Source organism: Chaetodon auriga, chromosome 7 (assembly GCF_051107435.1).
Source record: "Chaetodon auriga isolate fChaAug3 chromosome 7, fChaAug3.hap1, whole genome shotgun sequence".
NCBI lineage: Eukaryota > Metazoa > Chordata > Actinopteri > Chaetodontiformes > Chaetodontidae > Chaetodon > Chaetodon auriga.
In genome coordinates, this window is record NC_135080.1 from 14,790,277 (window position 1) to 14,804,745 (window position 14,469).

At 41.6% G+C, this 14,469-nt stretch overlaps 1 protein-coding gene across 2 annotated transcripts; it reads left to right on the forward strand.

Moving 5' to 3' along the window:
- The first annotated feature begins 3,026 nt into the window (after positions 1-3,026).
- LOC143323578 (uncharacterized) lies at positions 3,027-11,794 on the forward strand. Of its 2 annotated transcripts, XM_076735499.1 has the most exons (8): positions 3,027-3,059; positions 5,313-5,341; positions 6,249-6,316; positions 7,759-8,064; positions 8,274-8,543; positions 10,020-10,151; positions 10,288-10,339; positions 10,524-11,794. In XM_076735499.1, exons 1-8 carry the CDS (start codon positions 3,057-3,059, stop codon positions 10,570-10,572), a joined length of 909 nt encoding a protein of 302 aa, XP_076591614.1. In that variant the 5' UTR covers positions 3,027-3,056; the 3' UTR covers positions 10,573-11,794. The 2 variants fall into 2 exon arrangements, with proteins under 2 accessions (XP_076591614.1, XP_076591615.1); XM_076735500.1 differs by lacking the exon at positions 8,274-8,543.
- Positions 11,795-14,469: the final 2,675 nt, after the last annotated feature.

The following is a 14,469-nucleotide window of genomic DNA, read 5'->3' on the forward strand; positions in this document are numbered from 1 at the left end:
TTAAGTCCTTTTTTGCTGTATCTTCACTAAACTATGCTGTTGTGACTAAATTCAGGAATGTCACACTTTGCCAGAAATGAGTACTTTCCCTCCAAAGCAGCAATGTTGGTTTATGTTCTTCTTATCAAACTTCAAACTTCAAACTTTATTTATTTATATGGCACTTTTCATACTTAAAAAGCAACACAAAGTGCCTCACAGAGGCTAAAAACAACAAAGAAGAAAACCCAGCCCTCCCGCCCCCATAAATACATACAGAAACACACACACAGACACGTACGCACGTGCACACACACCCGCACACACACCCATACAGACAAGATAAGGGGTAAGCCACCTTTGGGGGCCATCCACACCGAGAGGGCCCCTGGCTCATGACCGGGGGGCACCGCCCGAGACCACCCCAACCCAGGCAGAACCCACACCAAGGTGCAGAGGCCTCCAGCCATCCAGGCCAGAGCCGTCCCCTCAGCAGCGCCCCCATCAGTAGGCCAGGAGCAGTTCCCAGTCGGGGTGGCCCCCATGAGGAAACGCTTGACCTAAAAACCAAGGACCCCCATGAGGAAACACTGGAGCTAAAAACCACGGGACTAAGACATAAACATAAAATTAAATAAAATGAGTAAATGAAATAAATAGCAATTAAACATGTTGTTAAAATATGCAAATAAAATAAGATACGAACAAAGATAAATATACTAAGAAGCGTGAATAAGATAAATCAAACAAATCACCCAATAAGATAAATCAAACAATCACCCACCTTTTTAATCAGGCTTTCAGCCTGATTAAAAAGGTGGGTCTTGAGCCTCTTTTTTATCCTCTTACACTGCAGTGTATGTTTGTTTGTTTGTTTGTTTTGCTGCAGTTCAAGGGTGTATTGGACAGGTGCCTCTGAGACTCGATCATGGACCCATGTGTGCATTCCCCCACTTTCCACCCAGCCGGGACAGAGCCCTTCTTGACAGGGGCCCACGAGTGTTTGATCGTAAATCACACAGTTTTGTTTTCTAACCTCTTTTTTGTTCACTTCGGTGGAAATTCATTATAAGGTCAATGAAAGTTGCACAGGAGCACTTACTTAAAGAGCTAAAAGAGTCTTACTGAGCAACCCTGGGTCACATACGCATGCAGTTTTGGTCAGAAACTCAAAGTTAATACGTTAGAGATTTTGTCCAGTTCCTACATCAAGGTTAGTTCAGTTGGCTGGGAACCTTACAAATGAGAAACTTTTTGACTGGTGATTAAGAGGAATTACACGGGGTGTTAAAAATGGATCGATCCTGGAGTTATTCTAGTCGTCATTATAACAAAGGGATTGAAAAACAGAAGTGAAAAGATGTTCTACCAAGCGCGGGAGAAGAACAAAGAAGAAAATGTGAATGTGAAACATTGTGGTTAGCGGTGCAGAGGTGTTATGAGCAAACCAGATGTGGGAGTATAATGTACGTTTTTGATAAAATAGAGCACCACCTGTGTCAAAGCAAAATGTCGGAGGCCACCTCACAGTGCCACAGTTCACAGTGATCCACTGAACTCTCAGACAGACACACAACACTGATCTTCATGGAGAAATCATCACTGGGAAGACGCATCTCCCTCCACAAATATCTATCAACTTAATGTCAGGAGAAGCCAGTTTGGTGGCAGAATGGAGTCAGAATCAGAATCAGACAACGATGTGTGCACATACAAGGAATTGACTCTGGTTTAAACATTGCACTCAGTGTATATGCATATGAAAAAAAAAAAAAAAAAAAAGCCATACAGCTCAACGAGGACAAAAAGGCAAGAGACACAATGAAATTTACAGTGTGTATTTATGTTGACAGTGACAGTGAGTCATGAATGTACATGTTAAAATCTGTGAATTCACGGATCATTATGTCCAGTCAGTGGATGTATTGGTGTCAGAGGGTGACACTGTATGGCCAGCTAACTGAACATGCATCTTCCAGCTGTATTCCACCATTCAAAGCTGCTCCTAGTGGCACAAGACATTACATTTACAACTAAAAATGTGAAATATTTACTGATTTATGACCCTGGGTTGAATGATTACCCTGAAACTAGACTAGATGAGGCATGTTAATGATTTCCTCGTGTCAGTTTATTGATAGATAGACAGTGCTTTTACAACAGAACATCACTATAATACATACCATGTCTCAGAAAAGACTAAGGAAGCTCATTGGGTTCACTATTACCTTTTTAATTAAGTTCTTGTGAATTTATTTAAGGTGTCTGTTCTCAGGAGCAAATACAATCAAGATGATAGTGTCCTCTGAGCTTTTTGTCACATTTTAACCAGGGAAATCAATTTTAGGGAGTGTCTGCATGCATGTAGCTGTTTTTACACCAAGTTAAGTCATGTCCAAAATAAGACCGTAGTACTGGCTGATCAGGTCATTGAACTCAGGCAAACTCGGAGCTTTTGTTTCTTCTTCTTCTTCTTCCTCCTTTGTGGTTCACATCAGCTGTGACACGTAAGACCACACGAAAACCATAGCAGCAGAATATTATGGATGCAACACAGTTTGTGCTTGCCATGCTAAATGACTGTGATCTCTTCCAAAGAATTGACGCCACATGGTCAGGTGAAACTCAGGTGGTAACCAAACAAGGAAGTTTGTCAAGTTTTCTGCTGTGACATCCCATAATTGAGTTATAGTGGGTACACATGCATGTGCGCATGCACATAATCCACACGCCCACTCAATTCAGTGGAAGCCTGTTTCGAGCTGCTCAGCAGTAAAGGACATATTCAAATGAAATCTCAGTTGCAGACAGTATAACATGTGTGACTGTTATGTTGTATTCAACAATACAACAAGATTTGTCTTGTTAAAAAAAAAAAGACTGTGTTAAGTGCTCGGGTTGACGTCAGGCTGTTCGTTGTACATTGTTGACTACGCATGGTTTAAATAAAAAGACATGAAAAAAAAAGTCAAATGACTCACACAGCTCCACCCATCAGCTTGCCTGCTGTATGACTGTATGGGAGGAAGTCCCTTCCTGTCATACTGTCAGAGACAGCGTAAGGGCAAGACGGCACGATGGTAAGAGCTTTCTTTTCCCCTTATCTCTTTTGAAAACAACTGATTTTATTTTTTGAATGAGGCTATGCTGGTGATTTCAGAAAGGAAGACTGTCTCTGACATATTAAAATAGTTTTCTTTCACACAGATGTATGAAAGAAATACTTGAAACATGTTTGAACAGCAGCTAGCGATTGCGGTCTGTGTATCTGTATCTGTGTGTGTGTGTGTGTGTGTGACCTCAGCCTCCCAAAATCTAAATCTTCACAGGGAGAGCTTAGTTTCAAGTGTCGAACCATTGTTTCAGTTGTTTGGTTGTGGCATGCGGCAGATGTATGAAATCCCAGCTAGCACGCGTATCAGAAAATCTTTTTGTCCTCAATCAAAAGAAGTTGGACAGTCACTCCGCTTAGTCTGTATAACAACGTTTGTGGCCAATACACAGAGCGCATGTGAGAGTGTGTTGACAGTGTAAATCACTGCTACTTGTGTATGTATTTGCTAATTTCATACATTAAGGATACACATATTCCAGGAATGGGGGTTGATTATGAGCTATCCAGCGTTCACGACACTGTTGTGATTTAACACTGTGGTTCATCGTGTGTGGAGTCCGAAATGAATGACGATGAGAAAGGAAATAGGAAGTTAGCTTGTGTTTTGTCCTTCTTGAAGGAAAAAGTGATTCGTGAAGCAACAGCAGCTAAACAAATAAACCCCTCCTGCGACAAGTCTCTCACCTCAGTTGAATCAGTGTCTAACTGCAGTGGTTTTTGTTACCCGCATGAAGCTCCACATTAACGAGACATCTGTGGTCAGCTTCTGTGGGACTGGTGTGTGGTTTTTGTAGTGTACCTGACAGTCTAAGCTTCGTGGAATGTGTTTGTGTCTTTAAAACAAGTATGGCAACCAGCGCTTTGTAAATCATGTTATGTCACATGGGAATCCCCGAACCAATAAAGTGATCAATCATTTAAGAAAGTTAACTCACAGGTGCTGGTGCAACAAACAGAGTCAAGGAAATAAGGGAAAACTAAATCAGAATTTCTACCTCACAGTCAATTCGTACTGTACAAGATTCAAGAATTCCATAGTTATTAATACTACTTTCATTATCCATCTGGTGTCACTTTCCTGAAACTAAACACGGCGTGTATTGTGTAGCGTTTAAGGTAATTACATGGCTCTTGGGAATTCCCTCAGATGTGGTTTCTGGTACTCAGAATGATCCATACTGTAGGTGTTTCCCCTGGAGGTCCTCTTCTCTCTTAAGCTATTTTTCTTTTGTTGTAAAGTACTCTATTTATTATGTTCTAATGTATGTATTTGTGTCTTAAGTGCAAGATTTCAGAGCAAGTAGTGAAAGTAGCCTGTGTGATCTCTAGACCGCATTTGTGTTACATGTACACAGTATGAGTAAAGTGAGACCAGGTGTCTCAGAGGGCATGTGATGTGTTCAGATAGCTCTCACCATCCGTTTGCTGTTATTTTCCTGTCACACCATATAAAACCACACCCTACAAATAAAACAATTGAGATTGTGTTCTCCACCTGGGACTTTCCTGAGATTTTAGGTCGAGCAGGCTACTGGCTTATAAGGACATGGAATGAAATCCATGTTTTACCTTGAGGGGAAATGAGTTTTTACACATCAGTACACAGAAATATGAACTAATTGAAACCGTATATAGTAGTAACTGATACTTTCAGCATTTGGTTTCTATGATACCACATACAAAATGATAATAATAATAAACATTGAGAAGGCGCTGTCTAAAGTGTGATGGCAGATTCCCCAAGCAGGTACAGGAATACACCCTGCTGCAGAGAAACACTCTTTCTCTGATACTGCCCACTGGGACTTTCCTCTTCTATTGGATTGTTGAAAACACTTTTTTCGCTTTGTGTGTGTGTGTGTGTGTGTGTGTGTGTGTGTGTGTGTGTGTGTGGTGATGGTGGTAAAGGCGAGGTATTCAGTCAGAGCTTTTCAGTTTTTTGTCCGTGTATAGGTTCAAGGGTGTTTACTGTATGTCAAAATTAAGCTTCAGGTTTCTGAAAAGATATGAGAGAATCCAGTGCTACTGTTTGGGCCTGATGTGACACACAAACGATCTGAGCATCACAGGCCATTTCTGATTGTTGCATGAGCGCTCGACTATGAACTTGCCAGTCGAGTGGATTCCTGACTGCTTCATGCTGCTGTGCATTGATTTAAAAGATTAAATGAAAAGATTATCCAACCACAAGTGACCAACTTGTCTGTCTTTTCAACAGGCATCACCTTGCAACCCACAGTATTTTCAGTAAGTACCCATGCCATTTCCTGTTATGTTATTCTGACTTTGATACTTCATCAGTGGACATTACAGCACTGTGACTTATACACTGTCAGGTTGACACTTACAGGTGTTTACAGCGTTAGAGAATGACATCATCAACAAACAGCAATAATGAACATGAACTTCTATTTGGTTGGGGCTCTTCAGACACTTTCAATAGTGAGCAGTAATGAGCAGTGATGTAGTCATGAAATGGAGTATTGGGCCAAGTGTCACATGACGTTGAATAGTTTCTGTTTCAAATGCCCTCTTTATTCTTGCTGTAAGTCAACTGTAAAAGACTGCCAGGAATCAACTAAAAATCCTGTGCTGAGACTAGCAAAAACTAGTTTCTGCTCAGAATTCTCCATATTGCTTAGTTGTTAATGTGATTAACTCTTACATCATGCTACTACTGAAGCAGTCGAGTCGTTGACAGCATATTTCCAATAGAAATCCGTCGATCTCATAACACAATATGTTTATGACTCTGCATCACTCAGTGGAGCTATTTCTGCCTCTGTTGTGGGTCATCAGCTGAAGCGTCAGCGAGAAACTATTGGTATAAAGCACCTCATGGATTCAGAGAGAAATCTGTTCACATAATCATTCTGACGAATTGTGCGTACTTGCTCTTGTGAAGAGGAGGCATTTCAACTTTGAGAGGAGTCACAGTTAGCGGCAGAGGAGGGCAGGTTTGATCAGTCAATCTGAGCACACGTGCAGCCACAGAGCCTGTGAACTAAAGCACTCTGGGCACGGGGCCAGGGGAATCTGGAAGTATCGTTTGTGCCGTGAGAGTATAATGTGTCTGCTTAAATGTTGCTGTCATGTCCCAGTGTTACTGTGGTAACCATGTAAACAATTAGTTATTTTCCTTCTGCCTCCACAGAAACCAAAGTCTTTCCCTCTGGCTGTTGGCTCTGGTTTTCACTTTGACATGGTGCTTTTCTGTCTCAGGTGAGCAGTTTCATCATATTAGTATATCAGCAACATACCTTCATCTTGGTCTGACAGTGAAGCTAGCTGCTCATCTAAATAGATTATATGCATGAGGACAAGTGATAACACAGCGCTATGCTTGGTCGCACATGAATGAAGCAGCTCCAAATGCATTATAATAAAACCCAGCAGTGTGGTAGCCACAAATTGAATCAGAAAACTACATATAATGTGAGAAATTCACCAACAGAGGTGAACATGCAAAGAATTATCATTGTGGTTTTAGAGGAAAAGTTCTAAGACACTCATTAGCTTTCTTGCTGAGAGCTGAAAAAGATCGAAATCACTCACTTGTCTGTGCGATATGTTGAAATGAAGCTTCAGCCAGCAGCCGGTCACCTTAACTTATCATAGTGACTGGAAAGCAAAGCTAGGCTAGCTGTTTCCCCTTGTTTTCACTCTTTGTGCTAAGCTAAGCTAACCGGCTGCTGGCTGTTGTCTAACATTTACAGTACAGACAACTTAGAATTGAGCTTTCAGTAAGAAAGGGAGTAAGCATATTTCCCAATTTATTTTTTTCTTATTCTTGTTCCATTAAGGCCCTTAATTTACTTCACAGTCCCATCAACCACATTGGCCCCATTTATGTGTTCAGAAACAAATATAAAGTAAGTAAGCAAAGTATATAAAGTATGAGCTACCTGCCAACCACCAAACTTCAGACAGGCGAAGTTTGTGACTCACTGTTGAAGAAAGCTAAATATCTGGCAAGTTAAACTGCAGATGTTTTTCTCAGGAATTGTTAAAAATCAAAACAGAGCCAATACATTCATGAGGTGACGAGAAACACCCACACACAAGAACGAAAAGAAAACGAATAATGAAAGGAAAAATCTTTAGCTCACTGCAATGCCACTTTCGATATTATGACCTTTAGATCATGCACAACATGAAGGGGACACTGTTTGTAATGTATTTAATACAGAAGAAAGGGCAAATAGGCTGAAGAGGAACTGAGATTGGTCTACTACGTCATGAAGTGGAGCTCTCAATGCGAAAAAACCCTGACCTTCACACCCACATAAAGCCTAAATTAACAACTGTTCACACATATTGCTTATGTTGAATTCAAGTCAAGTCTTAAAGATGTCAAACTAAAATATAACCCCACACAGATCATTAGTCTTTCAACCCACACTTCCATTTATGCAGTTAAATATTCATGGTGCAGCATTTATATAATGTACTTCACAAAAATGCTACCACCTCAGACATTCAGAGCATTTTCAGCCAATGAGATTTCATTGTTGGAAATCAGCTTTCTATGAAACACAGTTTGCCTGGAATTCTGTCTCTGATTCAAACCAGAGCTTGCATTCATTTATTCCTCATCAAAATTTCTTTATGTTTCACGAAAGGTTTTCCCAGCATGCTCTAACCCTCTAACATTTCTTTTCCAGAAAGCCACGCTCAGATTCAGCTCACGGGAGAGGTTGGTGGAAATGTGACCATTCACTGCCCCTATGACAAACACCGAACGATCCAATTTTTCTATTTTCAGAAGGGCGACATTTTTGTGAACGGTTACTATGACTCCAGAAATATCCGAGAGACTGGAATCTGGAATAACACCAGAGTGGATCACGGCAAGGCAACTGTGCACATGACCAATTTGAACATCTCCCATATTGGTACCTATAAGTGCCATATCATGTACAAGAACAGCGCAAGTCCTTCTGACACAGACATACACCTCAGTCTCACAGGTATGAATGACTTAAAATCCCTTCTGTGTATTTCTCAGAAAACTGTCTCAGTACTGATTTGACTGGGAGGTTGTGCTCTTGGACATGGGGGGGGGGGGGGGGGGGGCTTTATGCAAACTCTTAGTGCTTAAACTAATGGCTACTTTCAGAAACATGTCGGAAATCCAGCCTTCAATCTGACAGTGTCCTTCTCTGCCTCTCCCTCCTAGCCAAATACAGTAAACCTGAAGTCACAACATCGTGTTTTGATGGCTTTGGCTGCCACATTACGTGTTCCTCACATGGCGGCTACCCATACACGAAGGTGACGTGGAGCGAACCTATGAATGAGTTGATGAAGGATGAGATCAGCAGTGCAAATCCCGATCCACACACCATGACATTCAACAGCTCCAGTTCCGCATACTTCAACTGTTCCAATGGAGAGCTGAATTTCAGCTGCTCAGTGGGCCAGGTCACCTCAGACATGTTAGCAATCTGTGAGTACTAAACTCAAAAAAAAAAAAAAAAAAAGACCAGTTCTTATGGTTTCTAAAACAAAATCTTTTTTATGCTGGGCAAGTTTTGGGAAGTGTGAAAAGCAACAGAAAACCCTCAACATAGATCCCCGTTGATGGCTACTTTTCAAGGAATGTGTGTGGGAAATTTTTTGCAACTTTTTACATCTCATTAATGATGGACTGTTTGACTTTTACATTAGAGTTTTTGTTTCTGCGAAGACACTTATGCTCAAACGAGCCTGCTGCTCTGCAAGGATGGAATGAGGCACAGCTGCGCTTTCAGCTAAAGCGCTAACACTAACACTGGCAACGCGCTAACGATGAAATTGCTAACGTGCATGTTTCGCAGGTATAATGTTTGTTGTAATGTAATGTTCGCAGAGCTAAACACAAAGTACAGCTGAGGCTGCTGGGAATGTCATTAGTTTAGCAGGTATTTGGCCATAAACCAGAGGATTGGACAAACACAAATGTCGGCCTGATGATGGCACCAGAGTCTCCAAAGCTATTAAAGTTCCATCCCTACAGTCCTGCCACTAGTTAAAAAAGACTGGCTCGTTCACACCTCAGCCAATAAGCTGCTGGATCACATGTATTTGTTTGGCCTAGGCCCTGACGATTTTTGCTTTTTAATTATGGTGTTACCGTAGCTACTGAAGTTTGTAAATGGAACTTTTTGTAACGCTGTTGGCGTCACAGTGAAAATTTACATTCACTTTCACTGTAGTTGGATGGAAGCAGTGGTATCTCAAAACCAGGGCAAATTAAACCAGGACTATCTGCATGGCTTTACCATTAAGAGAGAAAAGATGTGCTGTTTTGCTTTTTTCTAAATTGGGTGGAGTGACCCTTTAAGAGTGCGTCTGGTGATGTGTATTTCTAAGTGATTCGATTATCAATCATTTTCTAAACAAGTTCAGCCAAAGTGTGATGCAGCTCCGGTATATCCCTCTGTGCCATAGAGCTCCATTATTGTCCCAAAGCTTCAGTGAGCCAAACCATTGCTCTCATAGACAAAGGCAGAGTACTTCCTACATTCTCCTTCCCGCTGGGGAACATACTAGCATGCCAAATACGTATTAATGCATGGCTAAAATAGTCTCCAACAGTTGTGCAATTTATTCCTGTTTGAGTAATTTTTGTTAAAAACCGCAATGCCCAGCTGCCCAGCAGAAAATTATTCAGCCTTAAAAAAAAAAAAAAAAAAAAAAATGGAACTAAACATCTGTGATGTGCTCAGTCGAATCTTCAGTAGGGAACTAACGGGTTTGGAGCTGGGAGCCACAGACGGGGCAGGGAAAATACAGAGGCTAACAAACTCATTCTCGGTTTTGGCCTTTTAATAGAATTTGTTGATGAGGACAAAAATATGAAATGTTGCCATTCTTATGCTTTAAAGTCAACTGCCCCAGTTCTTAAATGTTTGACTTTGACAATGTTTGTTTGTATCTTAAGGTACACCCAAGGATCCACCGGAGTTTAATCACTATAATCATTATGCGATAGCGATAGCCATCAGCGCAGTGGTGGTTTTCAGTATTATGGTGGCATCGCTGGTGTGGTGGCAATACAAGAAAGGAAAGACAGGTAGGGACATTATGTTTGTCACACTCCAGCTGTTACACACACACACACACACACACACATATATACAAAGATGCCCGTGTGAATGACTCTACAGTCATGGGCAAAAACTCACCGCAGTTTCTACGTTGGTTTCCAGGAGTGGCGTCAGTAGATGTGAGGCAAGAGTGGAAAGCAGACGGATATGACGAGTAAGTGAATGTTTATCAGATGCAACTGGCCACATCTGTGAGGTCACAGTACTTTCATTTCATTCAGAAGTAATGCAACTTGTAATATAAATACACGGCTCAAATTTTTTATTCTACACTCTTGTCACCGCTGACCTTACCCCTCTCTTTGCTCCTCTTTCTTTCTGCTTTTCATCTTCTTCAGGGAGGCGGCAAAACTCAGTGAACAAAACGAAGGGGAGCAGGCATCCTGAGTGCTGCATCGGGGAGGGAGATTATCCGATTTCTGCTCGGACCCAAGACCCTGTTCTAGAATCTAGAACTAAAACTCTATGTCACTTAAGTGTATGTTACATTTGTGACTGACTGGCTTCAAGCAAGAATAGCCAATGACCACATGGTTCAGTGACTGATGAGGGACCACGTGCTGTCTATTTCACTGACACTTGTGACTTCTAAGCGTTTGAGGAAGTATTCATCATTGGCATCACTTTGCTGGGACAGTACGTCAATCAGCTGAGAATAGCTTACTTCTCAGAAAAGGACTTTTCCAGTGGTTATTAGTAAGGGTGGTTGTTGTTGCATACTGGAAAACTCTAAGGGAGACACACCCCTGCACTCTGAACAGTGCAATCAAAAGCACAAAAAGCTGTATTTAAAGTTTGATGAAATATGTATGTTATTGTTGACACTGACCTCTAAGGGAGAAGTGGGATCTGTTACACTTGTGTCACTTTTGGATCATGTTTCATCATTTTTAAATATGCTGTTGTTGTTGCACTTTAGAATCCCCCATTGCATCTTTTCTCTGTTTGGCCCGTTAAGAGTGTTTGGCATTGTGGATTTTTTTTTTATTTTTTTTGTAATCTAATGGACATAATAGACCAGTTACTGTTAGTTTGAAAGTGATCGTAAGGTACTTTAGTTCCCTAATTTCTGTCCAGGGTTTTAGTCTTTATTTAGTTTTGCTTTTCAGAAATGCGTCTGTAACAGAAGCTGTGAAAAATATGGATGTCAGAATCCTCTTTGAATGTGAACTTGTACCATGGTTTTTGTTGTTTCAACAAATTCTTCTGCTATAGATCCCAGTATTCCAGGATTTCCCCTGTAAGGTGCAATATTGAATATATATGAAAAGGCTTTTTCTTTTTTTTAAATCAAATTGCTGTTGCCCAGCTCGATTTTTTCCTCAGGTGACTGTTCTCGTGCGCAATAACCATTTTGTATGCTGCCGTGCTACATATTTATTTCATTGTATGTTTTTCTATCTCAATATTAAACTGTACATCATGCGCTGTTTACATTATTTTGGGTAAGGAGACCGTTATTACTCCTCCTTCCTCAGAATTACCAGACAATCTGAAAGGGCGGCTTTCATTTCCTTAATCTGGGCAAAACGCTCCTCTCAGATGGCTGTTGTAGCTTGGTCTTGTTTATTTGTCACATACCTTAACAATCCTGTCCGTTGCTCCTTTTTCTTTGTCACCGAACAAATCAATTAAACTTGTGTCATTTAATTTTTATTGTGTTGTGGGAAGAAGTACACCAACTTTTAACTCACTTTGCTGTATGGTCAGAATATGCTTTTTAAGGTGCTGCAGTCAACTGTATTAACACAGTTTACACAGTCTTTAGAGGCTTGACTGGGACTTTTAGTCAGAAAAACCCACAGAAAGGTTCACTTTTTTCAGTTGCTATGATGATTTGTTGCCACTAGATGTAGTACTAGCACCACAGAGTGAGAGAGAGACAGCTTCCTGCTGTTATGGCTGATTGTCGTGGTTGGTATGTGCATGCTAGAACATCAGAATATTATTTTAAAGTACTTGCTTTGATCACATTTGTCAGCCAGGCTGCAAAAATTCAAAACTTAATTTCTGCCTGCCGGCGGAAATGAACTAATGTTTATGCATTCAGAACATGATGTATAATCAGAACAATGTGAGCGCAGTCCTTTCAAACAGGGATATATAATGTCTCTCTAACCTCGGGATGTGGTCAAGAGGGGGACGGGTAGCCCTAGTTTGTTGATGGAAAAGGGAAGTGTGAGGTGAGATGATATCAAAGGAGAGAAGAGAAGTGAGGACATTTGCTCACGCGAACCTACTGAACCAATGAGAGAGGAGACAAGAGGGTGTCCTGTTTAACATAGGCTATCATTAACATTATAGACATCATGGCAAACTGTTTCTCTGTGTATGCCTCTCCACCTCTGACTATTTCCACCACTTCTTCTTCCTCTTCTTCATAATTCTCTCTCTCTCTCTCTGTCTCTCTCTCTCTCAAACGCACCTCCACCTCTCTTCCTCGCTTGCTTTCTCTCATGAGTCACTGTGACAGGCCGTCAGTCCACCTCTCTGCCCTGTGTTTACATTGGGCAGCAGAGCAGCACCAGGCTGGTTGCACTTCAGGAATGTAACCCCCAAGGTCCCTGCCCTCCTCCTCCCACTCCTCTTTTTCCTTCTTTTTCTTTCCCTCCTTCATGCTTTTATTCCCTCATTGCGCATCCACTGCTTCCCCTTCACCTCACTTTCCTTCTGTTCCTTCTTGTCATTTCCCTTCCACTCCTCTCCTCCCTCTCATTATCCTCCCCTCTGCCCCCATCACCCCCTCACAAGCTCCCCTCCTCTTCCCCTGCCACCTTTCTCTCCTCCACTCCCCTTCTCCCTCGCCTTTTTCTATCCCCTCTTTAAAATTCAGGGAGCATTGTCCAAACTCGCTCACACCCCCGACTCCCTTGTCATCATCCCCTCACCTCCCACTTCTCCCCATCTCTCTGTCCTCCCTCCCTCATTCCTCTGCTGTCTAACCCAAACAAACCAGGGAGGACTTTCCTCTATGGTGGCTGTAAAAGAAACACACCACATGTCAGACGTACTTTAAACATAAACATTAGTCAATTTGAGGTACTGGGAAAGGATATGAGGCGCTTAAGTTCAACATGAGATTGGGCTACTATTATGAAATCTTTACAGTGAAACTCACCACTGGATATGCAAAAATCAGAGCAGAGAACAGTTTATTTTGGCATATACTGGCAAAAGTATATTCTTTGGAATGGGGGAGCTGTATCAAAGAAACACTGAAACCAATGGACTCCATAGAAAAACAATAAAAGGGCCTTTTTCCCATTCAATGCACAAGATGGAAACTGCAAAAGCACAAAATTTGTTTGGGCCACAGGGAACGTGAACCTTCCTTTTTCATCAAACCTTTGAAAGAAAAGCTTTTTAAACCCTTTCCTCCGAGGAGTGCCTGAGATTTCATCTGTCTTCTTTGATGAATATCACTGAGAGTGTAAACTAACTTTACGTGTGAATAAAATCCATTGTGAGATCAGAAACAAACATTTTGGAGCACAGAAACACTTTGAGATGCTGAACTCTGAACTTCAGCCCACAATTTTGTTTCCAAGTGGAATTAAACATGTAAGATGGAAAGTCTTTATAGACGCAGGAGGGGTCCAGGCGAAGAAAGTAGGTCTAATAATTATGAACAATCTAAGCAGACTGCTGTGCTTTCCAGTGACGCAGCAGAGTGTGTAATCTCCTGCTTAATGGAGAACCTTTACAGTCTGGACACAGTCCTGTGGCATTTCTCAGCAAGAGGCGTGTGACCTCTGCCACACTGTTCTGTGCGGAGACCATACCAGGGGCTTTATAATGAGATTATACTGGTTATGAAAGTCAACAAGATCAGTTTTGGAGCGGAGAGCCGGAGCACAAGGCATCGATTCACAGCGGGAGAGGGGAGCTGATCAGCATGAGGGAGATTCCGCTGTTTACGCTCTCTGCGTAATACCAGGCATTTCACTATCTCTGAATATGTGTGTGTGTGTAACTATACAAACAATGTAGGATAAAGCAGAACTCTCAACATCAATAAAAAGTACATTTCAGAAAATTTTTTTATTGCGTTTTAATATTTATTTGATTTTGTATCTACTGATTCTGCTGATTTTGCTGCTGCGTGCCCGTCTCGTGTATATTCTTTACCTTTTGTGGACGCTGTATTTGGAAGAAACAGAATGAGGCTGACGGAGCAGAGACGGAGACGGACCGGGCAGGTCAGGGGGTTCAGCTCTGCTGCTTCAGCTGAGTGATCATGTTGTTGCTGTCACTGCAGAACTCCACTCCCTGACCCCCAGAGAC